Genomic DNA, 27581 nt, shown 5'->3' on the forward strand with positions numbered 1-27581 from the left:
TATGCCTTCAAAAATTGAAAGCACAACATACATGAAAATGGGAATTTTATCCACAATTACATTACATCAGTCACTTACACATCCTACAGATTTGTGTGTGTGCAAAGAGAAATACCATTCTGTCTAAAGGGGGGGTGTCTACAAAGATTAGCTAAGTGACAAGGGTAACAAACGTGATCTGTAAAAGTTGCTGGCAGTGGCATGAGATTTGACCTTCTGAAGTGCTTCATAATTGGTTACATTTCCCAGGTCATGGTGGGTCACAGGGTACGCACAGTTGGAAGTGAGGAGGCAGTGATGGTCTGGTGGCTTTTGACTGACAGGTGCTTAGCTGGTGGGCAGATGGCGGCTGATAAATGTCAAGATGGAGAATGGTCTGATGGTTCAAAGAGAAGCTTAGACGTTGCCTCCCTTTAGAATGCTAAAGGATGACAGACTCCTCTCTGACGTAGACTTTTAAAGTCTTCCAGAGAAGTTAGAGCAGAAGGTATGAACAGAAAACGGCTACATCTCGAGTACAACGCTAATGCTGAGCTGTCAATTCATGTTTAACATGTCAGGCTTGGATTAGAAGTAACAAAAGCCCCTCTTTATTTTCCTGCCGTCTTCAGTCGCAAGCACGGAGCCACCAGTGGGCAGAAAGAGGGCGAATAACTCAGTGGATCAAACCCCCGTCTAAAATTGTGGCAAAGTGCCGGGCTGCCCCATACCACATAACTCTTCCCCTCACCCAGACTTTAATCTTTATTTCACTTTGATACCAAAGACAGAATCGCTAATGTGGGAGGAATGGAAGAGGAAAGGGAAGGAGGTGGAAAGAGAGGGGGAAGGGGCAGTAATGGGGGAATAATTGAGTAATATGGTTTCCAAAGCTGTATTATTTTTTCACGAAGCTGAGAAACGTATTCAAGTCTGCAGATCAAAGGATGTGAAGCTTTTTATGTTCTCAGACCACAGTGAACGAAGGAGCTGAGGTTTCCCGCAGCGGCCTGCTCTCTGTCATCCAAAGAACTAGAGCAGCTTTTCCCCGTCTGCCTCTCTTCTTTCTCCACTGTCTGTTCAGTCCTCGCGTTTAAGCTGCTGTGTCAGTTGCTGGAAGTGGTTTCTTGGCGTGGCAGAAAGCAGTTAAAGTCCCCTAATCAGCATGTAGATGATATCTTCTGTTCTGACAGTTAAAATGGTACACTGTTAAACCTGTCAGCCCTGCAGACCTGCACTACTATCTTTTATTTCCACATGAGAAAGAATAACAAGACCGTCTTGAGAAAAGCTTCAAATAAATCACGGAAGAACTGACTTGCTCTCTTTCTGTGGCTGTTTAAGTGTCAGGTGTTTAACAGAACATAACTTCTGCTGTGTGTAAAATTTGACAGATCATTAACACGGGTGTATCCCAGAGGAAATGACACATTTTCTCATCTATGATCTCACTCACACACTTGCGCACATGAGATTGGAGGCATCTGCCCAGGCAGCGCAAGATCACCCTAATCTGACTCACAGGACAACGCTTGGCCACTTGGACCCTACTTCACTTTGCGTGTGTTTGCAAACCGACAACTTGTAAACAAACTGGGTTTAAGAGGGTGCTCAACATCCACTTCTTCCCTCAAATCCTCTTCTTGTCCTGCCTGTTCCTTATTTTGGCAGGTCGGTCATTTAGGTTTGTTTGGAGTGAAAACATAGCATTGAGAGGTTTGGTCCACTGGAAGCACTGAACATGACTTCATGAAGGTATACCTTTCACTCTCCTTGCTTTATTAATGTTCCACATTGCGTAGAATGTGTCATACTGAACAGAAGACTCATTGTGTTGGAATGAATGTGTGGTAATGAACCCTTCTGGAACTTCTTTAACTATTTTCATCCACTTGAGGTCAGCAATCAAAGTTGTAAACACAATGCTGACACATAATTGCCTCTTATGTATAGCTTATAGTTTATAAAATTCCTTTTTTTAAAGATTTTTGGGGGGTTTTAGCCTTTATAGTAGCATAACGATGGAGTCTGAACAGGAAGTCTAGGAAACATCGTAGCGGAAGACACGCAGTACCAGAGTCAGATTTGAACATCAGCCTCTGTTTAGCAAAATTTCTGCCTATTCATGCATTATTTGAACCTTTCTTCCCCAAAGGAAGTCTCTGATTTTTCAGTTTAGTCGATAACTTTATGTGACTGCTGTTCGGCGCTGGCATGACAGTATGCAGGTAGCATTTTTAGAGCTATTTTCTGCAATGATCTGCTGACAGAACAACATGTTCATCATCCAAATACTTCAAAGGTATTTTCTCAAGACATGTGCACCTTGCGCTGCCTGTAAAGCCCACAGCCCCAATCTCTGTCTGTTTTGATTTATTTGGTCTGGACAGGGTCTGTTTTAGGAGCCTGGCCTCCGCCGCCTCTCTGCATCGGGCTGTCCTCCCCCGCTGCTACTCTAGTATCCAAGGATGTGTCTCATTCTCATGTCTGTGGTGTAAGTTTTATTCCTCTCTAATTCTCATATTCCTCCCACCAATCCTCCCGTCCCCTCCAGCTGCCAAGTGCAGACAAAGAAGCTGCTTCAGCCCTCTTTTGGTCTGGTGATTATCTAACTGAGGGCCCATCAATCTAAACCAACTCCAGACTCGAAAGAATGTCCCCTTCTTCTTGCTGCCAGGTCTGAGATAAACACATATCTGATCTTGAGAATCAGCCCTTAATGAACCATTAATGCATGCGGACTGATGTAGCCTTCGCCTGCCTTATCATAACCTTCCAAAACGGAGCTCCATTATTGCTCGATGCACTGATACAATCTGATTAAAAGCAGCAAGCACAGATCCTACTATTCAAAACCAGAGAAAACATGTGCCGAGTGTTGCTTTATTTCCTCCTAATTTCCAACCATTTGCTACACAATGCAAAACGAGACGGTTATTATTGCGTCTAGCCTCACGGTGGTTGAATGTGCTGTTTTATTGAGTCTTGGCAGCGCTGCAGGAATTCTATGAGGCAGGTGAACAAGGAAATGGAGCTCATTCAACACCACGCAATTATCTGAATGTTTGTTGTCAAATGCTTTTCCCCCCTTTCTTCCTGATGGGCAGTGCTCGAGCTTGATTCTTGGGCTCAGACCAGGCACTTTATAGTCCATGTAACCATACATTTTTTGTGCTTGCAGCAGTAACAGATCCCTAAATTAAATCAAAGTTTGCACATACAGGCCTCACATAGCAGGCAAACATTATAAAATGCTTTAACAGAGATATATAAAAGTTTGCAGATTTTTTTTTTATCCATTCCCCTGAACTGGCCCTGACTGACAACGCCGTCTTTGATCTGCTCATTATATCTTGTCTCATCTGGAACATTCCTCTCTCCATGTGTCTGATCACCTCCTGATGACTAAGACTATGAGATAAGAGAGAAAGAATGAGGAAGGCTTGGTTTTAATATAAAAAGAAGCCCCGATGTAATCAATTGCAGGAAAGGGAACTAAACAGGGAGTCACCCTCATTGAGTTATCTGCCAAGAGAGTGGAGGGTTGTTGACAGAGCAAGGAGAAGCAGAGTACCAGAGTGAGGCTGAGTGATAAAGAGAGAGCCCGCCATCTTTTTCTCTTTTTAGGGAGGAAATATTGAGTTAACCCCTGTATACTTGAGACATGTTTCCCCCTGTCCTCCTTCAAGCTTGAGTTGATTTATTTCACCTCATCCCCTCGGTCTCACCTCCCACACTCCATCGTCCAGCATCTCCACATTTTATTCTGTCCCTTGTTCACCTCAGTTCAGCTCAACAGACAGGAAAATGCACAAGACATGACAGATGTTAGAGAGCACGCCAGGAGAGTTTAACTGCAACGTTTGTTGAACGCAACCGGAGTAATCTGGTGCAGTAAAGGCAAGCGAGCAGCTGCCATTTTCAGAGGAAGTTCATTTTCCCCAAAATGTTTGCCAGGGGGAGCTGAAATGCTGCCTTGTATTTTTTTTTTGTTTGTTTTTTGTCTTGGCCTGGCTGCGGATCTGCGCCACATGATTATTGAAGCAAGATGCGGTTCCGCTGCCAAACTGGCGTATCTCCGTCTGTTCTCAGGTCCTTGACATTTAACAAACGCATCTGCAGAGCTGCACTTGATCACGAGGAAATTAGCAAGCAGCTCGTCTGAGCTATCTTCAGTGTGAAATCCACTATATGTCAGCTGCATATAATCCAAAAATGATTTGAGATAAATAAAGGCGTTGGCTTTTTCTTTTCTTTTGGAAGTTTGTTGCCACAACATTGCCAGGTTTACATGTCGGGATATTTTGGATTGACTGAACTGGAGAGCAGTGCACATGTTCTCAGGGAAACGTCTTTAGTGTTCAAGTATGATTGAATCCGAGCTACACATCTCAAAATGCTGTATTATTTCTTTATTTAAATAAATGTATTACTGACATTTAAAAGGTGGCACACGAATATTAAAGGCTATTTTCCCAAATAAATTACATAAAACAGGAGAGAAAAGATCAAGGATGTAACATTTACTTTACATTGTGGGATACATATAGCCCACTTTGGTCTTAGGTGGGCTGGACCAGTGGAACTCCCCTTTCTTTTCCCATTCTCCTTCTTATTTCTTTTATACATGATAAAGAAATGCCAGTATGGTAAATGAAAAAAAGATGTGTCAGCATGACTTAAAGTCTAAGAAATAAATGTGTAAAAGTATAGAAAAAGAGAAAGTTTCAGTTAACTGACAGAAATTATTATTTTTTTTTTAACTTACCCATCATAAAAAATCTAAATAAAACAGAAATTTCTGTAGGAGATTGTAAAAAAACAGGATTTTTTCTGTCCTTTAATTGTTTATATATTACTTGAATACTTTGGTGTCACATGAATGGCCATGGGGGAAAAGCTGCAAAACATATTAAAACACAATTTAAAGTCCAAAGTGTATTGCCTTCTTTTTTTCCAAAGGCATCCAGTGGGACTGATCGGACTCTTTGCTGGGCCAATTCTGACCCCCAGGCCTTATGTTTGAAACCCCTGGAATAGATGACAATAAAAGCTGATCTATAGTAAAGTATGTATTGCATATACCTTTGAGCCTTACTGAATTTTATTCTAGCACATTGAATTTTGCTGTCGTGCCTGAAGTATGTGTTTTCTCGTGCATTATAAGTGGCTTTCACTGTAAATTCACCAGAATGCCAGAACGTATTTGATGCTTTTTGTGGGACGACCAACACAGACTCGGTTTAATGTGGACCCCCATTGTTCAAACTAAACACAGCTTTATGTATGTGTCGAGTACACAATGTACAGTTTGTAGGCACCTCGAGGCTTTATCTCAGTGTGAAATCACAAACTAAATCAGACATCTAGTAATACGCAGTGGTGTGAAACAGGACTGGGCACAAACCCAGCTCTGCACTCTACTTGTCATCGTCTGACACATCCCAGAGCTCCTAAAGCCGTCTAGTCTGACCCGGGCTTCTCCTGTGGCTCTTATAGCCTTCATAGAAGCTGGTGTGGGCCCACTGTACAATTACTCCAACGGGACATATCACTTGGTTTTCTTACAATTTTTACACGGCCCAGTGTGTGAGTTTCAGCCACCAAATAACTCATTTTATGTCTTTCATACTCAAGAAGCAGACTGATTATGACTGCACAGATGTAGCCACACTAAAAATCCCACTTATCACATGCTTGCTCCGCTGACACTGATCACTCGAGTTAGAGACTGGCTGGAAAGTCTAAATTCTAGAGTGAAATGGGAATTATGGCAGGATTCTAAAGTCCTTCTTGCATCCCACCCTTTTAAATTTCTTTCAACTGAACTTTAATGTCATCTTTACAACGACATACATACTCCACCCACACAAACACAAATGCTTGAGCACACAAAGCTTTGTTTATACAATCCAGCAGTAGATTCGGGGAGGTGTGAGGCCAGAACTGGCAGGATCTTCTTACATAGCCAACAGTCATAGCCAGCAGCTAATAAAGACTTGCATTGATCCTGATGGGTGGGGTGGGCTTCAGCAAGGACCACAGTCAGAGGGGGCTCTGTGCTGTATGCTGGTGGTCTGGTTCATATGCATGTGTGTGTCTGGTGTGCTTTGTGGGCTCTTTTTAGCTGGTTATGTCTGAAGCCTGAAAGAACCAGCTGGAGTCAGCGGTGTTTAAAGTGAGTGATCAATCAAACGAGGGCCAGTGAATTGTTAATGGTCCTCAACTGGGATTCAAACCGTCTAATGAATATCGATTTAAAACATGTGGGTGGCTGAATGAACAAGTGATTCTGCACAGAGGGGGATTTAACAGATTTCTCTCTGCCCTTAAATGTTTAGAGAAAAAAATGGAGGAAAAAAAAGAACCAATTTGGTTCCAGGCAGCAAAACTTTCATCTTTAGCATCCATCCATCCATTTCTACTTATCTATTTAGTGCTGTGGTTGAGCTGGAGCCTATTCCAGCTGGCAAAGTACATGCTGGACAAGTCTCTAACACAGCCAGCCAGAGAGCCATTCATACTCACATTCACACCTACAGCCAATTTACTAGTTAACCTAATGTGTTTAGATGTGTTTAGATCTCTGGACTGTGGGAGGAAACTGGAGTACCAAGAGAAAACCCACTCAGGCATGGGGAGAACATCCAAATTCATCCATCGATCCATTTTTTTCCGCTTATCTGCCGCTTGTTTGTGGGGGCAGCAGGCTAGGCAAGGATCTCCAGACCTCCCTCTCCCTAGCTACCTCCTCCAACTTAGGGGAAGGGTGAGGGGAAAACCAAGGTGTTTCAGATGAGATGCAATCTCTCCAGCGTGTCCACACCCACTGGGAATGAGTCCGACTTATTGCTGGCTATGCTTACCAGGCTCCTGCAATGGTTATACAGGGATTAAATGACTTGTAGCAACAGGTCAGATTGTTGTCACATGTAGATTTGTTGGGCAAACTTCCAGACACCCTCAAAATTCAGTTCAATTCAATTCATTTAAATTGATATCGCCAAATCACAAAACCTTTACGACACCAGAAAGCAAAAACTCCCTTTTAACAGGATGAAACTTCAGGCACAGGAGAGACAGGAGGAAGAGTTTAATAATGCAAAGTGGTGCATAAACAGCCCGAGTGTGAAAACAAGTAAAGAAAGATAAAAAGTCACAAGAGAAACTGTCAGTCAGGGATCTAAACCCACAATGACTCAATAATGCAGTTTGGGTTACATGTACATTCTGTCATATTATAGACAAGAATTTACAATGTACTTTGTGTTGTATCGTGATAGTTTCACTTATAATAAGTTACTTCAAGATTCTCACCTCTAAATAAAACACCATAACACCACTATCATGCTAACAGCAGCAATGCTACGGTGAACAAGAATTCCTTTAAGAGTTCACCGAGAGATCACATATTCCCATCATCTAACACCTCCTCACAGTGTGTTAGACCTTCAGGAAAATGCAACAGTTTACTTTAAAGGTTATTTCCTGTTTTTTTTGTTGACTATCAAGAGGAGTTTATGTCATTGTAATCTAGGCTTCAGTCTTCAGTTTAGTCCAGGAACGTCCAGGGAGCCTGCAGTTACTCAAATGCACTGTAGTCGTTTTCTTGTTTCATTTAATTTAGGGTCCCGGGCTGCATTTATTTAGTTAGTTAGTTAGGTTATGGTGCTATGTAGTATTGGCTTAGATTAGCAGAAAGGGAAAAGTTAAATTTGAGTACCAACCAACACTGAAAAATTCCAGTAGTTACAATCAACTACTTTGGTCTTGTTTACATGCATTTACATATATTTTACATATATTCAGGCCCTAAATAAATAAGAAATGATGAAGCTCGTGTGGGCATGTGTATTTACAAATTGCAGATTCATTCTTCTATTTCTGTGTGACGCCAAACAGCAGAATTTCTTTCTCCCTGTCTATTGTCTGCTTTTCGGCTGTCTGTCCGCCTGCCTGCAGAGAAGCCCATTCAGATGGAGCTCAGTCAGTCTGTAGAGCAGTAGCCTCCAGCTTAGAGGCATTTCAACTCCTTCAGGGGGATTTGACCAAGATTTCCTGCCCCTTATTAAATTATAATCTCCCTTCTGCCTCCGCTTCTTTCTCTCCCTTGCTCCATTTTCCTCCATTTTGGACAGAAAAATAGGTCTCCCTCTTTGTTTCACTGCCAACTGATTTGTGTATTTGTGTGCGCTTGACACGTGCGCGTACGTGTGAATCTGTTTCAGATGCAAGCAGAAGCAGTGTGCATCTGAAGTCGCTCAACAGGGAGCTCAAGAGCCAAAGCTGTTGCTTTCCTCTTCTTTTTTATTTCTCTTCTGCAGCTCCCTGTTTTTCAGTCTGCCCCTCGTTTCTTAATGACTTCACATCTCCTTCGCAGCTTCTTGTTTTCTTCTCCCCGTCTGTTGCTTCTATCTTGTTTACAGTCGAAAGACATATTACTCTTTTTCCTCGTCCCTCGACACAACCACAAGTGGTAGTCTTTGACAGTGTGATCTGTTATTGCTCTCCGTTTTCGTGGAGTGTCAAACTGTGGAATCCTTTGATAGAGACAGACTACCAGAGGATTTTTCTGGGCTTTTCCTTCCTGGAAGTTAGCCCCAGCTACGTGCAGCTTGGGATTTTTTCCAGTCTTGGCAAAAAAGAATGGAACAATTGATGGTTTGTGATTGTTACGGGTTTAGGCCCCTTATTTCAGGGCCCCAGAACATTTCTCACCTTCAGAGCCCCGAGTCTTAAATAGACCCATGTGCTTCTTCTCCACATGGGCTTTGAGCCCTTGCCACCGCCAGCTTTGACTCTGGATGAACTGCCACCGTGAATATTTTCTCACATAGCAATAACAAAGCTGTATAGCAAAAACCTCACTGAGAAACTCATTAAAGGGAAATTATGAATCATCTGCAATTATAAATCATTTGAAAGGTGGCTTGTTTTGAGTTCTTTTATTGGTCCCGGCTTTGTCAGTTTTCTGTGCCTTCCCTGACCTCTGTCTGCTGAACATTTCAAAGGCGCCATTCTGGCAGAAGCAAAGCCACCCACCCAGTGAAGGGAACAAGGTAACAGCTACTTGGAGACACTGGCACAGAAGCAGGAGACATAACACAGACCAAACCCAGCCCATTACATTAAAGACATACAGATTACTGTGTCCAATCCTTGATCCTGAACTACACCATCCTGTCTGAACAAATACGTGTTCACTAAGCCCTTCCCCTTCAGAGTGATAAGACTATCGGAGTTAGCTTTTATTCACCTTTTAAAATGTACTGTGTGGGCCTCTAATAAGACTAAGATTAAAACATTTTGGAGGATGCTTTTTACAGCATTTTTACAGCTTCTAGAAAACCCAAACCACACATTGTGTAAGAGATCCTAAAACAAGGATTAAACATATCTTTATCTGCTGTACTGTAAGAAATTACCTTGTTTTGATTATTTATTTATTATTTTGTCAAGTTAGGTTATGTTAGGTTGGAGGGGAAAAAATCAACCTAGGACTAGATAATCCACTTCACTAAAGCCAGTACATGCAAAAGTACATCAGTCATTTTACTTTATACAACCCTGTGACAAAACTCTCACTTTCAACAGGTTAGATGGAATATGAGTTTTCCTCCTGCAGGAGAAAAAAACATAGTTTGTTTGTACATGCTGTCATTAAAGTCTCAGTCACACAGTCCTAGAGGCCTATTGGTGACTATATGGAAACCACCGGTTGCTAGGGAAGAATGAGTATTCCCTAACCAGCTGTAAATGATCATTCACAACTCTTGACTTTTGGTAACCTCTGCATTGGTGGACTTCCCTTTCTTTGCATAGAACGAGAAATGCAAGTGGGCGCTAATGCAAAACCACAAACCTACCTTAGATGGGGTGGAAAATTGAGCCTTGTAGCACAACTCTTACCCCCTTAGATGGCTACTCGGGGTAACCCTTGTTTTTCTTTTCTGAACTGAGTTTTTGTCATATTTCAGGCCTGTTTCCAGAACAAAATGACTGGCTGTGCATCAGAAGTTGGTGAATACAATCTCTCCTTATACACTTTGCCAGGGCTACCCTTGGAAAAATCCAGTACCTATTCAAATGGTCCGGAAACCACCCCTTTACTGCTATATACTGGGCTGACAGAATTCATTCAGGGTATGGGGGAGGTCATTTAAATTTTTCTTACCTTGTAAAAAAGTTTTTTGTTACCTAAGTTGTGTAAAAAAAAAAATCATCTCTTAAAACCATTATTACTACTAACCAAAGTACTTCCGGTAAACTGCAGTCTCAGATGAGACTCAAACATCAACCTTTTAGTAGAATGTTATACATGAAACTAACACATGATCAGTCTCCAGCCTTCTCATATTGCCTTCTTTCAGCCTTTAAAGTGGAATCACTTTTATAGAAACAATTAGTTTGGGTGTTTGTGGTAAGACCGTTCAACCGATACGATTGTTTTGTTGGAGAAGTTCTTGCACTAACTTTGAAATTACTCATTTCTCCAAAGCCACAGCTAGTCTGTGTGTTCAGCCAACACACACCATGGTCCTCGACTAAAAAGGGAGAAACTGCTGTTTAAGTTTGGTTTATATTTAAAAGACATTGTAAAAAAATCACAATAACACTTAATTGATAAAACTGCTGCTCTTTCATTGTGGACTCCCCCTACTTTTTACTTTTACGTTCAAATAAACAGCAGGAAAAGTTCCGCCGTGCTTGCTTCTGGCAGCAAACAATATTCACACTAGCAATGAGCAGCACAGACGAGAGGCTGGAGGAAGCCGAGTTTATTCAATTGAGAGCTGCATGGCAGGGAGAGCCAGAATCATCATTTTAGTTTAAAGATTAGCTACATTACTGAGCATCCTCAATGTTTTACTTTTGAGGTGAGGTCACCTGCACAGTGCTCTTATAACACCAAACCCTTTACAGTTGTTGCATTCCAAATGTGCAAATCTCTAACTTTATATCAACGTCGAATTTTTATTCACATGATGAGAGGATTATAATGTAACGTCAATTTTGGAGAGTTTTGAGGTGCAATTTCATTGAGCATTTACTGGTCTGGAGAGAGGGAAGCAGATTGCTTTTTATAAGATTATTAGTTTTACTATTTCCTTTTGATAACCTAATCAGGTACTCATATTGAGTTGAGGTGCATTGGCGGGGCAGACGGAAAGGTGTAGCTGTCGGTGTCTGCCCCCCACCAATTCCTCCGCATACTGTAATCCACTTCTTGGCAGGTCTGGGGTAACTCTGGGTGTTTTGCAGACTTTCAAAATCCCTCTTTCTCTCTGCTTTATCCTGATTCCAAATGCTACATATAAAGATGAGGTGATAGAGCATGAATTGCTAAAGCAGCATGGGGGTTAGTCTGGCTAATATGCTGGAATGGATTACTTTTCATGGGCCTAAAGCTGTTCCTGCTAGGAACTGAAGAGCATATAATGGTCCCTTGTAAAACTCCCATGCAATTGGACATGTGTGAGGTCCTGGAGCTTTATAATTCTGAGACTAATTAGCCTCACTTTCACTGCTTTAACCCTTTGTCCCTCACACAGAGACCTGTTCGTGAGTACAATACATCGACCTGCAGTTTTATGATTAGCATGTCTGCTTCTGCACTCAGATTAAGTGCCCTAGGATATTAGACGTGTTCCTCTGAGTGAAGTCATCAAGAAAAGAAAACCCTCTGTGTGACCTCTTCACTCTCCCCTCAGCTCCCCACAATTTACTCGGCCTTCATTTCCTTTTATTCTCACATGTTCTCCCTCTTTAACAACGGCGTCAACATAAACTCGTTCCCCTTTGAACATCTCACGGCTCTTGTAAATGTAAAGGGATATAAAGGGTATTTCATCCCGTAAGGTGTATATCATTGGATGATGTCTGTGAGTGAGCGCCTTCCTGAGAGCTGTTTGATTTGGTGTGCCTGCGTATTTGTAAATGTGTGGTCATGTACAAATCATGTGGATCAGTATAAATAGTCTACCTCATGTCTCGACATTAGAAAGAACTATTTACTGTGTTTCCTATGGCTGCTTTATACTTAACTTATGATTCAGTGGAAACACAAATAAGAGGACATTGGGGCTTTTATTGTGGCGGGTCAAAGGGGACTTTCTTTTCTTTTCTTTTCTTTTCTTTTTTTCTCCTGAGAAACAACCAAACAAAACTTTTCATACATTTTTCCAGCTGCTGGTAACTAAAATAACAGATGTTAATGTCTCATTATATATGCATTAGCTTAGTGGCCACTTTTGTACACACACAGCCATGTTATGTGAGCATTCGTGCTGTTTCCCTGCTGCTTATTTGCACAATATTGAGTTATTCAAAGCCAGCAGAAAGTGTGACCGCAGCTCAAATATTACGCTCGGAGCTGACACCTTAACGTGCCACCGAGGCTGTTGGAGGGATTACCTCATACTAAAGAAGGTGATTCTCGAAGAAAAACATGCTCACTTTTCTCGCCCCTTCATACACAAGCCCTTAGACTCACTACAAACTGTGTTTCGTAACTGCTGTGCAGACCTTCTCTTCTGTCTTTGAAGAAAATAAAGTGGCACATTTTTAGCACTTTGTCCATTTGTTGTCTTGACATCTCCAGGTGCATGTATTTCAACTACAAATCTGCTAAGGGCATTAACACTCACTTGTCTAGACTGCAGATTGATTAATAAACCACAAATGTATAAACTGAATTTGAAAAATCTTCTCCTTTTTCTCTCTATTCTAGGGTTGCAATGGCTGTTGTGCCCATTTTCAGCTCCTTTCTCACTCTAAGGGAGCCAAATTTTCATCTCATTGACTTCCCCTCACAAGCAGAGGACTTGAACATGATTTGGGCTCTAGCTGTGTGCCTGAGATGACTATTTTAAGGATATCCACTCTTAACTGACATCAGACAGAGCCAAAAGTGTAAAGAAGCGCCCTTGATAGTATCAGAATGTCTTCTCTTTCCAACATTTGCTTGTTAAATTCACAAAAAAACTGGGCTGATAATGGAAGAGAGCTTGGGAATAGGAGCTGGGTAAGACTTGTGGGTTCATGGTTGGAGTTAGGAACGGTTATGGTAATGGCTGTGGCTACGGTTTGTCAGAATGGGATGAATCAGCTAAAATATTTGGTCAGGTTTTAAGTGCCGTTCTCCCTGCGAGGCTTGTGGTTTTAACCAAACTATTTAACCGCTATAGGCCTTGGTTGTTCTTGAACCATTTGGTGTTTTTTCTTTCTTTCTTTCTTTCTTTTTTATGAAAGCCGGCATAATGCCCTACATGATGTTAAGGTGATGAGTTCTCCACTCAGGGAGCGGCTCAAATGTTCACCACAAAAACAATCACCTCCTCTTCCCCCCATGACACAGAACCCTCACACTCAGTGTACCTACTGTAATCTGTCTGTGCCGCATGGTTTAGGAAATGTCTGGCGGTCTGGTCCTGCACATGCACAGCTTAGGGGAAATGGAAGCAGAGTACCTTGGAGCTCACCTCCTCAGCGCTGATTATATTAGAAGGCAGACGCAGCAGTAAGGGAATTGTGTCTCCTCGCCTGTCTGAGCAAGCCACTTGAGATGCTTCTGAATTTGGGTTTGGAAGATGCCGAGTCTGCTTTGGCGGCTCAGAGCCTGCGTGGATTAAGGTTTTTGGCTCGTTTTAAGTGATGTCCAATGCATGTTCAAGAAAGGTGATTACCTAAGGGAAATCTATGCTCCATTTGCAAAGCTGCGGTGAAAGAGATGCAAACAAAATGATCTTGTAATTATGACTCCATATGCTATCATCATAATCATCTGATAATATTAACACAGCTAATAATCCTCTCGTTCATACAGTTATGTGGAGAATGCGAGTACGCCCCACAGGTACTCTTGGCTTTTCTCAGAAATGATATGATGATGAGAGATGAAGTGCCCTTCCATAGAAAACCATCAGAGCATGGCTTAAAACGGCCACAGGGAGGTGCAAAGCTGCAAAAGATAGATATAAAGCAGAAATGATGATCACTTCTGTAACAAAATGAATGAGTGGTGCCCTTTCACCTTTCATTGCGACACTCTCTTTTATTTCTTCGTTAATGTTCCTTTTGTGCTCTGTCCTTGTGTGTTTTTGGCTCTGTTGCTGTATTCTGTCTTTTTTCGGTCAGATCTGTTTTGTATAATGCGTCACTCGTCCTGCCAGACGAAGCTTTCGCGCTGTAACTTTGGATCCCGCTCGTTGTTTAATGGTCGAAAGAGGCTTTAATTCATCATGAGCCCCCTCCACTCCACGTTCAGACTTGGGGTTTGTTATGATGTGTTTTGAATGGAATGATTTCATGTGAAAGTGGGTGAAACTTAACAGGTTTTCAAGTATTTTTAAGCCACCCTGTATAACTGCTTTCTAGAAGTCTTCTGCTTTCTCATGCATACCAAGAGTGTGTGTTCTGTTACGTGGGTGTTCTTGTGTGAGAGAGAGCTCGTATGAGTCCAGCGGTGGCTCACGGTGGCCAGACAAACGGGATTGCATTTTTTAACATCCACTGCAGAGCTTTTCTACAAATTAAATACTTGATAAACAGATTGCAAAGGTCTCCCAAGTGCCTGTCTGTGACTTGTCCCTGTTCGTGCACAGTTTCTGTGATGCCTTGCAGAATGGTGGGCATCCAGAGCTGCCTGTTAAATTGCATCTGCACCAAAAACCGCAGACCCCCATACCAGACGAGCTCCCCTGCCAGCCAGCCAGAAAGTCGGCCAACGACCAAACGGCGTCTTACCAACGCGGCTCTCTTTTTCTCCTGTTTATTTCTCTTAATATCTTTTTCTGCGCTTTCGTGATTTCCCATAGATTACATTTTGATTTGAACACTTATCGAGAGATCATTGATTCTTCCTTACAGCATAAGCAAGCATAAACCACAGACTAATCATAATTTGTAAAAGGAACCCCAAAAATCCCCAAACACTTTGATAAATTGCTCTAAAACAGGAATTGAACAATCTAGCTATGCAATTATTAAACAGTCACAAAAAAAAAAAAAAAAAAAACACAGCAGGAGAAAAGCTGTAAAGGAGACCTGGAGTCAGCACATATGGTGGCAATAAACACACCTTTTTTTCTGAGCATCTGTGATTTAAAAACCACTGTGAATACCCCCAATTACTCCTAATGATGCTGCCAATTAACAGCAATGTGCAATTTTCAGATTAGCAAATGTCAGTTAGTGTTGGCGTGTGCTTTCAGAGTGATCGCTCTTCTTGCTGTTGAATGCAGAGACTAACAAGCTTCAAACTCACAAAATGAACATGACAAGACAGGTGTCAGTAATAAAAGAAGAGATTTGTGGATGCTATTATTTATTTTTTCATGTAACTACACAGGATGCTGCTATAACACACTGACCGGGAGCCTTATATGATTCATAATGACTGAGACCTGCTATAGCATGGCTACAGTGGTTCTGAATTCTGCTTGTGCTTATAATAATGACCCAAAGTTATCAAAGTAACTGTCAGAAATGAAACCAGCCTCCAGTACTGCCACCAAGCCCTATTATTATTCTGTTCCCTAAATGGATGATGAGCCAGTTTAAAGAAAGCAATTTAAGGCACATAGTTTTTCATGGCTGTGCGGTGCATTGTCTTGTTCTTTCTGAGTTTTTAAGCGCGACATGGTTGGCATTTAAAAATAAGCAACATGAGCCTGAAATGACATTTTGCATCTCACACCATCACAAAATAACTCCTGACAGTCATCTGTTCAAAGACAGCTGACTAAAAGAGTTCACGGGAGAGATGCAGTAGAAACAGGAGTCTTTAACACGCTGCTTGAAGCCAGCACACCTACAGTCGCTGCTGGTCAGCTGTCTGATTGTGGTTGTGAAAATGAAAAAAATGAAAGTTACACAGTTGCCAAGTGCCATCTAAACCAAACAGAGCCTTAGACTATGCTGAACAAATACTATACTGTAATAACTGTATGTTATTTTGTGTCTAAATAATGTGTTTGCTCATATAAATTTTAAAGTATCGTTTGTTTGTTTTTTATAAATACCCAGTGCCTGTCTTTAACATATCTGCAAAAGCAAGACACTTATACACTTCAATTTCTCATAGAGGACATAAGGAAAAAGATGCCACTGCATTACTTCAGAAACCTGAAGTAAATTCATTTAACAGCCATTACCAATAAATGCACACTCACGGAGCTAAGTTCTTGCATCACTTGAGTGATTTTCTGAATGTCTGGCATTGTAAAATGTTCAGTAAGATGGACCAAAGAGTGAAAGTGAGTTTTATTTTTCTGTGTCCTCTCTCTGTTCCCTTCAGTTCTTTGCGTGTGACACCTAAAGCCTGGGATGCTGTTGACCATGCTGCTGGCTCCTGTCTCTGTGCTACTGATGCTTGTGGTGCCTGCTTTTGCCGGAGGGTACGCCCCCATACCCCACATGAAGTACATTCAGCCCATGATGAAGGGGCCTATTGGACCTCCGTTTCGCGAGGGCAAAGGACATTATGTCGGTGAGTAGTTCCTGTGAGTGTGGCATATGTAGCCCTTTTATGTCTCATTTGGTCCTGTAAAAGCAGTCTAATAGGTCCCCTCACACTTTACTTATTGGTCATTTAGGTAATTGGAAAACACTGATAACTGTCATTTTACAACCTCAGTTCCAAAAAAGTTGCAACACTGTATAAAATGTAAATCAAACAAATAGATTGTAGAGATTTGTAAAACTCATAAACCCACATTTTATTCACAATAGAACATAGAAAACATATGAAATGCTTGTATTGAGAAAAGTTTAAGAGCAATGCTGGCTTGTTTTGAAAAATAACTGTATGGGGAACACTTCATTAACACTTCCAGAAATTATATATAAATTATGAACACAATTCACTATGCCATCTTCAAATGCAGATTAATGCTCATCGTGCAAAGAACTCAACATGGTCCAGAAATGCTGCCGACTTCTCTGGACCAAAGCTCAATTAAAAGGGACTGAGGCAAAGTGGGAAACTGTTTTTTGTTAAAACAAATCAAAAAATTAATGTGTTTTTAGAAAACATGCATCCTCTGGACTAAAGAGGAGAGGGACTATCCTGCTTGTTATCAGTGATCAATTTAATGGCCTGCATCTCTGTTGTTATGGGGGTGCATTAACACCTATGGAACTAGCAGCTTGCACACCTGGAAAGGCACGATCAGTGCTGAAAGTAAAATACAGGTTTTAGAGAAACACACAGTATGCTCACATCTTGTCTTGATGACGTCTTTTTCAGGGAAGGCCTTGAATATTTGAGAAAGACAATGTTGAACTGCATACTGCATCTGTTACAACAGCGGGGCTTTGTAGTAGAAGAGTATGGATTCTGAACTGGCCTGCCTTCTGTCCAGACCACCTTAACAAAAAACACAACAAAGACCCAGGACTGTTAAACAGCTAGAATCCTCTATCAGGCAAGAATGGGACAACATTCCTTTCCCAAAAGTCCAGCGGCTGGTCTCCTTAGTTCTAACTCATTTATAGAAGGTTGTTTAAAGAAGAAAGGATGCTAACAATGAGAAACATTGCGCTGTCCCAACATTTATGAGACGTTTTGCTGACATCAAATTCAAAATATGACCATAGTATTTTCTTAAAATGGTACATTTTCTCGGTTTATACATTTGATGTTTTCTTAAAGTTTTTTTTTTAAATTGGAATAAAATATGGGGTTTTGAGATTTGCATATGATTGCATTCAGTGTTTTATAAAACACACATTTTACATTTTACACAGCATCCCACCCATTTTTGAAACTGGGGTTATAAACTACCTCCATAAAATGTAACCTTATGTCTAAAGCACCAAATCACATGAAGCTCTGACTGCACATTGTGTGCTGAAATTGCTCCTCTTACCAACTGGATATCACCATTTATTACATATCCCCCAGGAGAGAATGTAAAAAAAAATCTAGAAAAGATTAAATAAATTCAAATCTAACTCTAACTACACCATTCGCAAGGCCAGTGGCATCATAATTAAAAGATATAGGGCATAATAGAGCATAAAATGGGAATATGTCATTGGTCTTTGCTGGAATTCACCTTTCAGTAGGTGTCACCAGAACCACATTTTGCACTTAGTCTGACAGACATACAGACAGGCTAATAAGATGACAACTGTCCCAGTCATGGCAGACTCCTATACAAGGAGTGTAAAGGCATGCTTTGTATAAATAGAATTGAAAAGAATGTGGCAGAAGTTGGATTTCTGATATATGTGGTACATTGAATATGAGTTTGCTGCCACTCTGTGGTAATGTGTCCACACTGCATTGCTAATGAAATTATTCAGTCTTAAGTCCTCTAATGGAGCAACTGACTGCGTCTTACCCACAGTCGGCTAAGACAGCCTGACTTTTTGGGTTGGCTTAGCATCTCAAAAAATAATGCCATATCATTATCTCTGGTTTGAGGCACCTAATTTTTCTTCTGTGTGTGATATATTAAAGGTGCTGTAAAATGTTATATGTTCACGTTTTTCCTAACAACCTAATCTTCTGACTGCTTGTGCTCCCCATCCTGTCAGAGGGACTGCATTTATTTAAATGTAAACATTCATAAATGTACAATACTACCGTGTGCACAGTGCATAGCATGCTTTTACTACTTTGATTTAGATTTTATAGCTTTTCTCAGTTTTGTTGGCTCACTTCTCAAACAAACAAGAGTTGAAGTTAGCAAAAATAGAGAAACAGTGAGAGCATTTAGCATTCTCAGAACAGCTCCCTACAGTGTGAACAGTTTTTGGCTGTTTATCACTTTTTGAAGTAGGTCGTGTCTTCTCAGTTGAACTGCTTTATTCTCCAGAATTATTTCTGTGAGTCTTCTGATGTTGTGTAACAAATTTAGTTGTTTTTTTTTTTAAATCTGCGATCCCACAGTTGATTAGTGAGAAGTAACTTGAGCACATCAGAGTTATGAAAATTTGTCAACATGAAGGACCAGGTACTCAGGTAAACATTTTTTAGAGGAAAGAGGATGCCCATAGATAAGACATAAGGAGGGTTAAGCCCCTGCGTGAGGTTAGTGAGAAGCTGTGGCACTGTGGACTAGTTCTGTTCTGTGCACTGCTCTATAAATTGTCTGTGCTTTTTTCTGTTTATTTTGTCGTGTGACCACTGCAGGAAAAATAAAATCGCTCTCTGAAAGTACATGCAAATGTAAGTGCTCTTGTGCATTACAAAGCAGCATGTAAAGCCTCTTGTGCTCTTTATATCAGTGTAGTATAGCATTCACTTTGATACACAACAGAAGTCAGTTATCCCAGAAAAATAATAGTCTGGTACGGTGAAGTTTTTCTGAATTATTTTGGCATATTTGTCTTAACATTTTTGAAATTTTCATTTCACATAACAGCTCATACATGTAGCAAAAAAACCCCACAAACAGCGCCATCTCATCCCAAACCATTAAATTATGTGTCAAAATGAGGGAGCTGTCAGTAAGTAAGTTTTAGCCACTATGTAAATTAAAGTGGTCAAAATGTTTATACACTTTGTCAGATTCTGAAATGTTGAAATCCTCATCTTCTAATTTCCTAAAAGTCTTTTCATGCAAGCTGTCACAGCAAATTCTTACTACACCAAACCATTTCCTCCTATGGTCACACAATACACTAAACTACAGTAACAGCAAAAAAACAAAAACAAAAAAAAAACAACACTCTACAGAACAAAATATGTAGCATAACAATAGCAAAAAAAAGAAAATATTAGCCTGCTATGTGCAGGAAGAAAACAGCTCTGTGGATCACTATGCAGCCTGTCAGTCCTTTTTCTTTGGCCTCATATTTTCACAGACCTCACATATTATGCTATCCCTTGCAGTATAACAGAAGAAGAAGCAGTGTCTTTGGCAGTCTTCTGCCATCCTCTTGCCTAGTTTTACACCCTCACACATCCTCGTCCTCCTGGCCAGGTTGTAGCCCTGTAAAATGTGTATCTAAGCAGGTTCCTATATCTTTAGAAAATGCTGTAACTCTTTTGCTCTGAGTTTCTATGAATATGTTTTCTAATTTTCATATAAGTGACTTGGACCTGTGGGCTTGGCTGATTTTGACGACTGGATGAACTGTTCTGCATGTGAAGACATAAACAAGAAAATATTGGTATTATATTTTGGAAGTCTGAAGTATTCAACAGATGTTGTATAGTCATCTGTATTGCTCACAAAGCAATGCTTGTTCAAAATGTCAGCAATTGTGCATTTGCAAACACTAGCAATGATCTTTCTGGTGTGCTCAATAGCAAACTGCTTGAAAATTTCAGCTGTCTGTAGGTGGCGATATTGGTCCATGGTTCCATTAGGAATGCCATGAACGATTTCTAGAAAGTGTTCAAAGGCCTGGCAAGGGTGACATTCTAGGGATGAACAGGATGCAGCAAACAGGAAGCCACATCAACCTTAAACCAAGGTTTAAGAATAACAATTCACATGACTAAAGGACTAAATGGATCAGATAGGGCAGGCTTGTCAAGTAATAGAAGTTTTGCAATCAACCTCAGTTCTATTTGACAAAGATCTCCTTGTTATGAGCTAACATTCACCATTTAATCAGACTTGGAGTGCAATAGACAGGAACTGTGTTGCTAAGTAACTGTGTTATTTGTTTTTTTTTTGTTTTTTTCCTGTTTAAGCCTGGCTGTGTTGCACTCCACTGTTATAGGAAAGATTAATGACAGAGTTTACAACCTGTGGCACACTTTTCATGCTGTTTTCCTCTATGTTTCAAAATCAAACGTAAACTCCAATAACCTTAACAGGAACTCCAACTGAGTCAGTTAGGACAACATCAAAGGTAACTCAGTGACAAGTGTTCGTCACTTGTGATTACATAACAAGTGATGGACTGGTGACCTTTCCAGAATTTAGTCTAATAGAGTACCTTCAGACTGGATAATATCCAGCCACTCACAGCACTGATAAAGTAAAAAAAAAAAAAATGAAATGGAAATGAATTATGCCACTGATTAAGATATGACTTTTCAGTCTCTAAACTCATCCTGAAGTATGCAAAGTATTAATTTCTTAGATAATAATCATGTAATATATTTTGTCTATTTCTCGAATTTTCAGTGTTTCTTGTATGTAGATAATTAATTCTTTGATTTCACAACAGAAAAACACAACCAGCCTGGTTTTATGCCTTCTCTTTGTAGTACTAGTTAAACTCTTATTTAAAAAATTACCCTGTATTTTTACAAATGAAAAATGTCTTCAATAAAAAATATTTTTTGATTCAAACAGTTCTTTAATGATAAACTCACAGACACTTGTTGATTGAAAAGATGGATAGTCTGTCGGTTTCCTCAACAGCTAAGTACAAAGTAGTATAAAGTAGTCTAGAGAATCTTAACTGTTCTTCTCAAAGAATTCAACTAATTGTGAAAAATTAGAGATAGTTATTAAAATCCAGTCACCATAGTAGTGTGGATTGAGATGACACCTTTTCTCTCGGACATCAGCAATTTAAAAAAGTACTTACTTAAAGTACTTAATAATAAAGATGATGATGATGATGATAATAATAATAATAATAATACCCGTAACAGTAGTCCTAACAACCTGTACATATTTTTTCTAGATATGCCACCCATGATGGAAGTGAAGGGGGAACCTGGCCCCCAAGGGAAACCAGGACCAAGAGGCCCCCCTGGACCACCAGGCCTTCCAGGGAAACCTGGACTGGGAAAGCCTGGTTCCCAAGGTCCACCAGGGCCTCAGGGACCTTCAGGCTTTACCGGAATTGGAAAGCCTGGACTTCCGGGACTCCCAGGAAAGATTGGGCCAAAGGGGATGCCTGGGGTTAATGGTGAGTTAGGCCCTCGTGGTGAACCAGGTCCCCGTGGTCCTCCCGGGCATCCTGGGCTTCCTGGCCCAGCTGGACTGTCCTTGAATGGGAAACCTGGGCTTCCAGGTATGAGAGGCCCCCCTGGGGTCCGTGGCGAGCCAGGAATAAAGGGTATAGTTGGCCCACCAGGTGATCGTGGGCCTAAGGGCGAGAATGGAAATGGGAATCCAGGGCTTCCAGGTCTAAGGGGTTCTCCTGGCCCAAAAGGGAGTATTGGACCACCAGGTCCTTCAGGTATTGGCACACCAGGACTAAAAGGTTTGCCTGGAGTACCTGGTTCTAAAGGTGATCAAGGACTCCCAGGTGATCAAGGACTCCCAGGAGAGGCAGGGCCCCCGGGACTACAAGGTTTGCCAGGGCCAGTTGGGTTGGGGAAGCCTGGGCTAGATGGACTTCCTGGAGCACCAGGTCCACAAGGTCCAAAAGGTGAATCTGGGGCCAGGGGTACTCCTGGAATGCCTGGAACTAATGGCTATGGAAAACCTGGTCCAAATGGACTAAAAGGAGAAAAGGGACATGGTGGATTTCCAGGTCTCCCGGGGGATAAAGGAGAACAAGGACTAACTGGACCAGTTGGGAAGCCAGGACTTGATGGACAACCAGGACCACCAGGACTTCAAGGTCCAATGGGATTGCCAGGAAAATATGGAATACCAGGACAGAAGGGAGAGCTCGGGCCCCGGGGTCCTCCTGGACTGCCTGGCCTTCGAGGTGACCAAGGCCCCAATGGACCCTCTGGAAAACCTGGTATCCCTGGGGAAAAGGGCATCCCTGGGCCCAATGGTCCTATCGGAAAACCTGGACCTAAAGGTGAGGCAGGGCATATTGGCCCCCCTGGGAATCCTGGTATAACAGGTGCCCCGGGGCCTAAAGGGGAGTCAGGGTTTATGGGAATTCCAGGCCCCAGGGGCCAGTCGGGCATTCCTGGTCTTCAGGGGCCCATGGGTCCCATGGGTCCACAGGGTCCCCCTGGCCTAAAGGGTGAACAAGGACTTCCAGGGCCTCCAGGGCTGGGCAAGTTGGGTGAGAAAGGTCCTATAGGTCCCCAGGGTCCTCCAGGGAAACAAGGCCCCCCTGGACTTAATGGCATACCTGGGCCTCCTGGCCCTCCAGGACCCCCTGGGCCTCCAGGAAATGGCCATACAGTTGTCGCAGGGCCAGAGAGTTCAAAGTTAGATGGGGGAGAAATTCCAGATGACAGAAAAGGCCCTGCATATAGTCAAGTTCCATTGTCCGCCTCTGTGGCACCAGCCTTCACAGCTGTCCTTACCACACCATTCCCTCCTTCAGGCATGCCAATCAAATTTGACAGGACCCTCTACAATGGGCAAAATGCCTACAGCTCTTCTACTGGCATATTCACTGCTCCTTTATCTGGTATATACTACTTTGCATACCACATGCATGTAAAGGGAACTAGCCTGTGGGTAGCATTGTATAAGAACAATGTACCAGCCACTTACACATATGATGAATACAAGAAAGGCTACATGGACCAGGCATCTGGTAGTGCAGTCTTAGAGCTGAAGGAGGGTGACCAGGTATGGGTCCAGATGCCGTCAGATCAGGCAAATGGCCTATATTCTACAGAGTACATCCATTCTTCCTTCTCAGGATTCTTGCTCTGTCCCACATAACCCTATCTTTTCCTTAAAAGATGTTGCTACATTGGCACCTCAGTGCAGCCCTTAACCTAAAATACCTGCAGCCATTATAGAAACACAAAACCCATAAAATACTCAATATTATTGCCATAGTCTTTATCTGTCTCGCCCTCAACAGCACAAGTGAAACAAAAACTTTGTGAATGAAGTGAGTTTTTAAAGGCAGGGGAAGGAATTTCATACTGTGTTCTTTATTTCAGTGTCCTTCAAATGTGTGTTTTAGTTGTGTTTTATGTTTGTGTTTTTTTAAGCTTTTAGCTTATTTTAATTATTATATTGTCATAATTTTATTGTTATTATTTGGTCCATGTCATCATTGTTGCTGTTGTTTATTGGATTCAGACTATTTAGTGCCTTACTTTGTAATGTGCTAGAATCCTTCCCGTGTGACTGCACAACCTGCCCACATGCTCTGACACAAGGACGACATCACCAAACTCTGATGTGGGGGGGAGGTCATCGCTGCAGTCATGTTGCCCTGGTGTGTTATTTAAATCATGAATTGCTATAATTATATTGAAGAGCCAAAATACAACACAATAAATATAGGCATACAGTACAATACCAAAACTAAGTATTTGGTGTGCTGTGTTACTATTTACTTTTACTGAAATTTTTGGGATTGTAAATTGTTGTTACATAAAGAAAAGTTGGGATTGAACTCAGCAACAGTTGGTTTTAGAGTGAAATATATTTAATGATAGTGAACATAAGCACCTGTTCAGGGAGTTTCTCTGCTTCATTATGCATTTAGTAACCTACAAATTTCAAATAATAGGTCTTCCTCTTTCTTGTAATTTAGTTTACGTACAGGTCAGAACAATTAATTCTACAAATAAACATGACCTCACATTAAACAAGGTAGACACCTTTAAATTTCCCTTTAAAGAGATTAGCATCATCAAGCAAGACCCCCGCATCACCCCCCACCATCATTCTTTAGGACATTGTTAACAATGTACACAGTCAGTGTTCACAGGTCAGAAAATAGATAGTGTCCTTACTGTCCATGGACAAATGGACAGTAAGGACACATATACTGCTGATTCAATGGCCTGTTTCCTTCTATTAATCTAATTTTTTTTCCCATCACTATCCCAGGCATCCTGTTCACATATTCTAACCATGACATCACTGATTTCTAATGTCATTAAAAACCCTTTCCCTGATTCCAAGGGAGCCATCTGCAGTGCCACATTAGAAAAAAAATATAATCCTTTAACAACATGATGCAAAATCCACAAAGATTTTGAAAACCTGACTCTGCTGAGAAAACGAGGAGGCAATAGGATAAGTAAACAACAACAACAATTCAATTACTTCCTTCACTGCCAGTTCCTGTGTTGTTTGTGATAGATGTCAGGCAAATAAGAGCAATGTTTAATCATTTGTAGCTCTGAATGACAGGACTTTCTAGTTATTTCTAAATCAAATATGTCAAAAATTGCTTAACTGCTGAGCTTAGTGTAACATCTGTGGCCAGGATGTTTCAGAACCGGATAATGTCAAAGTGCACGGCTGGAAATGAGAATCAATTTGCCTTTAGTCCATAAATAAGTGAAAGGGTCTGACTGGGGCCTGAAGATTGTGAAATGCAGGTTGTGTAACATTTTAACAAAACCACGCCAGATTTCTGGGAGAGGTGGTAGGTCAGAGGTGTGTTTATTCATTTCTATTGGATGAAGTATTAAAGATCCACTCTGTGCATGCGTGCCCTTGCATGCTTAGTAGGTATACCCTTCAGCCCGTCACTGTGTCACTGCGTGCGTTTGTGTGTGCGGATTTGTCACAATGTTCCCTTGGCGTTCAGGTCACGAAAACTTTAGCGAGGATAATAATAAACTAAAATTAAGTTACAAAACTGTAGCAGTCCCATCAATGTTCTACCAGAAGGTTTTGAGGTTTTTTTTAGTTTTAAAGAAAATCTTGTAGAAGATTTACTTTACAACACTCTAAAGATGAAAGGTGTAAAGGCGTGCAATAACTACTTTGTGCCAAGTCACGAACCAACAAAAAAAAATTTAAAAAAGACATAAAAAAAAGACATACTATGAAATGTACAAAATGTTTATTCACTAGTTGCAGTTACGAATCACAAAAGATAACGAGATCTAGGCAAAACAAAACAAAGGTTGGTGCTTCTATCTAACTTGTGCCGCCCTGACGCTCGTAAACACTGAATTATGACTACCTTACATCATGATGGAAGAATGTCAATGTACACGAGCATGGTGCCAAACATTTAGCCTTCCCATTAGAATGAATGTATAATGTTTGACTGTTTTATGGTGGGTCACAGTACATAAACAGTAACTCTTCACGTCGCTTTGGAAAATTAGCGTGAGGATAAGGCTTAATCAGTATTTCTACATCTATGTAATGCACTTACTCTTAGCCCTTTCTGTCTCATAACATGAACACATCGACAACTGCTATGTATCATTGTTGCTATGTGAGTCTACAAAGCAGTCTCGTTATGTACTGTATGTTGCCTTTTATTTTTTTGAATCACCTCCTCTTTTTCGACACACGGTGAAACGGTGATGAGAGTTACATGCGGCTGTTACGCTCTGTCCTCATATTTTCTTAGACAATGTCACTTGCTTGCTGAGTTTGCTCTGTGTGCAAATCATTTAACAAGTGTCACTGAGATCCATGTACCGCATCAAATGTTTTGTTTTACTTTATTAGAAAAAAAAAAAGAAAAAAAATCACAAAAGCCTTGCTTCGGTTCTTAAGGGATATATGTTTGTTTTAGTTTCAGTATACAAACGGCCATTCCCATTTGCACATGAAATTAATGAAGATGTATTTATACATTTATGATAATTTAATAGGGATGCCAAAACTGACCACCGAAGCCTGGGACATATAAATGGTATTTAACAGCATCGATGAGTTAAGAGCATTTACAACTTGTAGTTAGCATTCTAGAGTTGTTTGTGAAGGATTATTTGTATTATTTTCTATTTGTGTAATGTACAATGTATCAACGTATAGGGTTTTTTTTTTTGTCTTACAAGGCTATTGTGTGCACTATGCAATAGAATTTGGGTATAAAATGCACTCCTTTTTGATTGAAAATGTTTGTCTGCTTATACAAAATCTACAGTACTTGATTGTATTGATACCACGTCAATAAAAACAAAGAAAAAAAATGCCTTGGATGCTGGCGTGAAACTTCATTGGCTTTCTGTTGTATGGTTATGTAACAAAGAAAATATATATTAACTGGAATACAGAGGCTACCACTAAATCTTTAAAAAAAAAAATCAGTAACACTTAGTAAAAATTCAGTAGCTCGTGTGCGGAGCAATCTGTTGCACGCAAAAGAACTGACACTAGAGGGAGATATACAATTATAAACAGCGTTTCAGGCCTCAGACAGATGGGTGATTGCATAGTAAGTTTAGGACTGAAAAGAGGAACAGGTAGACTTTTCCTTTTCAGGTCAGCTCGCTGGATGTAGATGGAAGCAACATATATCTTTGCATAAATATTTTGCATGTTGAATAGATGGGTTATCACGTAAGCAGAAGAGTATAAATGGATGGATAGATAACTACATTAAGTGTGGATAAACAAACATATGAATGAGCTGGCTTTTAATTAAAACAACTAAACTAACTCTGATGCGTGACTGGAGGCGATTCAACAGTCTAAACTTTTCGAAACAAAACGGTTCTTGTAGCCAATCCAAAATGTGCTTAGATAAGAAAGTAAAATCTATTTTTAAAAAACAGCCCATGAGTACGGGGATAATATGGTGCTATTACTTGCTGGAACTGTCGTCACCATGGTGAGCTGTCATCAGTCAACCGGATTCTTCTTACGTCTTACTGACGTCAGACCATCCATGCTGCCTTCGAGAGATCCCGGCAATTCTGGCTCAGTGACCGCAGATACGACCTGATGCACATACTTGTGCTGTTATAGAGAGAAGTGATAGAAGATATGAAAAGTTACCTACACTAAAGCAAAGTGAGGAACGATCTTGAAGCTAATCCCTTCAGATGTTGCCATGCATGTCACTTAAAATTTATTCCAGTTTCCGCTTCCTGATAGTTAAAT

At 40.9% G+C, this 27581-nt stretch overlaps 1 protein-coding gene across 2 annotated transcripts in view; it reads left to right on the forward strand.

The window, feature by feature from the left end:
- The window catches only part of col8a2 (collagen, type VIII, alpha 2), a 50390-nt gene extending 23727 nt beyond the window's left edge, over positions 1 to 26663 (forward strand). For both annotated transcript variants that reach the window (XM_065471117.1, XM_065471118.1), the window contains 2 exons: positions 16277 to 16468; positions 21580 to 26663. In XM_065471117.1, coding sequence (XP_065327189.1) covers positions 16306 to 16468; positions 21580 to 23483 — 2067 coding nt within the window. In that variant the 5' untranslated portion in view covers positions 16277 to 16305 and the 3' untranslated portion in view covers positions 23484 to 26663. The remainder of the gene's footprint in view (positions 1 to 16276; positions 16469 to 21579) is intronic.
- Positions 26664 to 27581: the final 918 nt, after the last annotated feature.

The sequence above is a fragment of the Pelmatolapia mariae genome, linkage group LG22, assembly GCF_036321145.2.
Source record: "Pelmatolapia mariae isolate MD_Pm_ZW linkage group LG22, Pm_UMD_F_2, whole genome shotgun sequence".
In the NCBI taxonomy this organism is placed as follows: domain Eukaryota; kingdom Metazoa; phylum Chordata; class Actinopteri; order Cichliformes; family Cichlidae; genus Pelmatolapia; species Pelmatolapia mariae.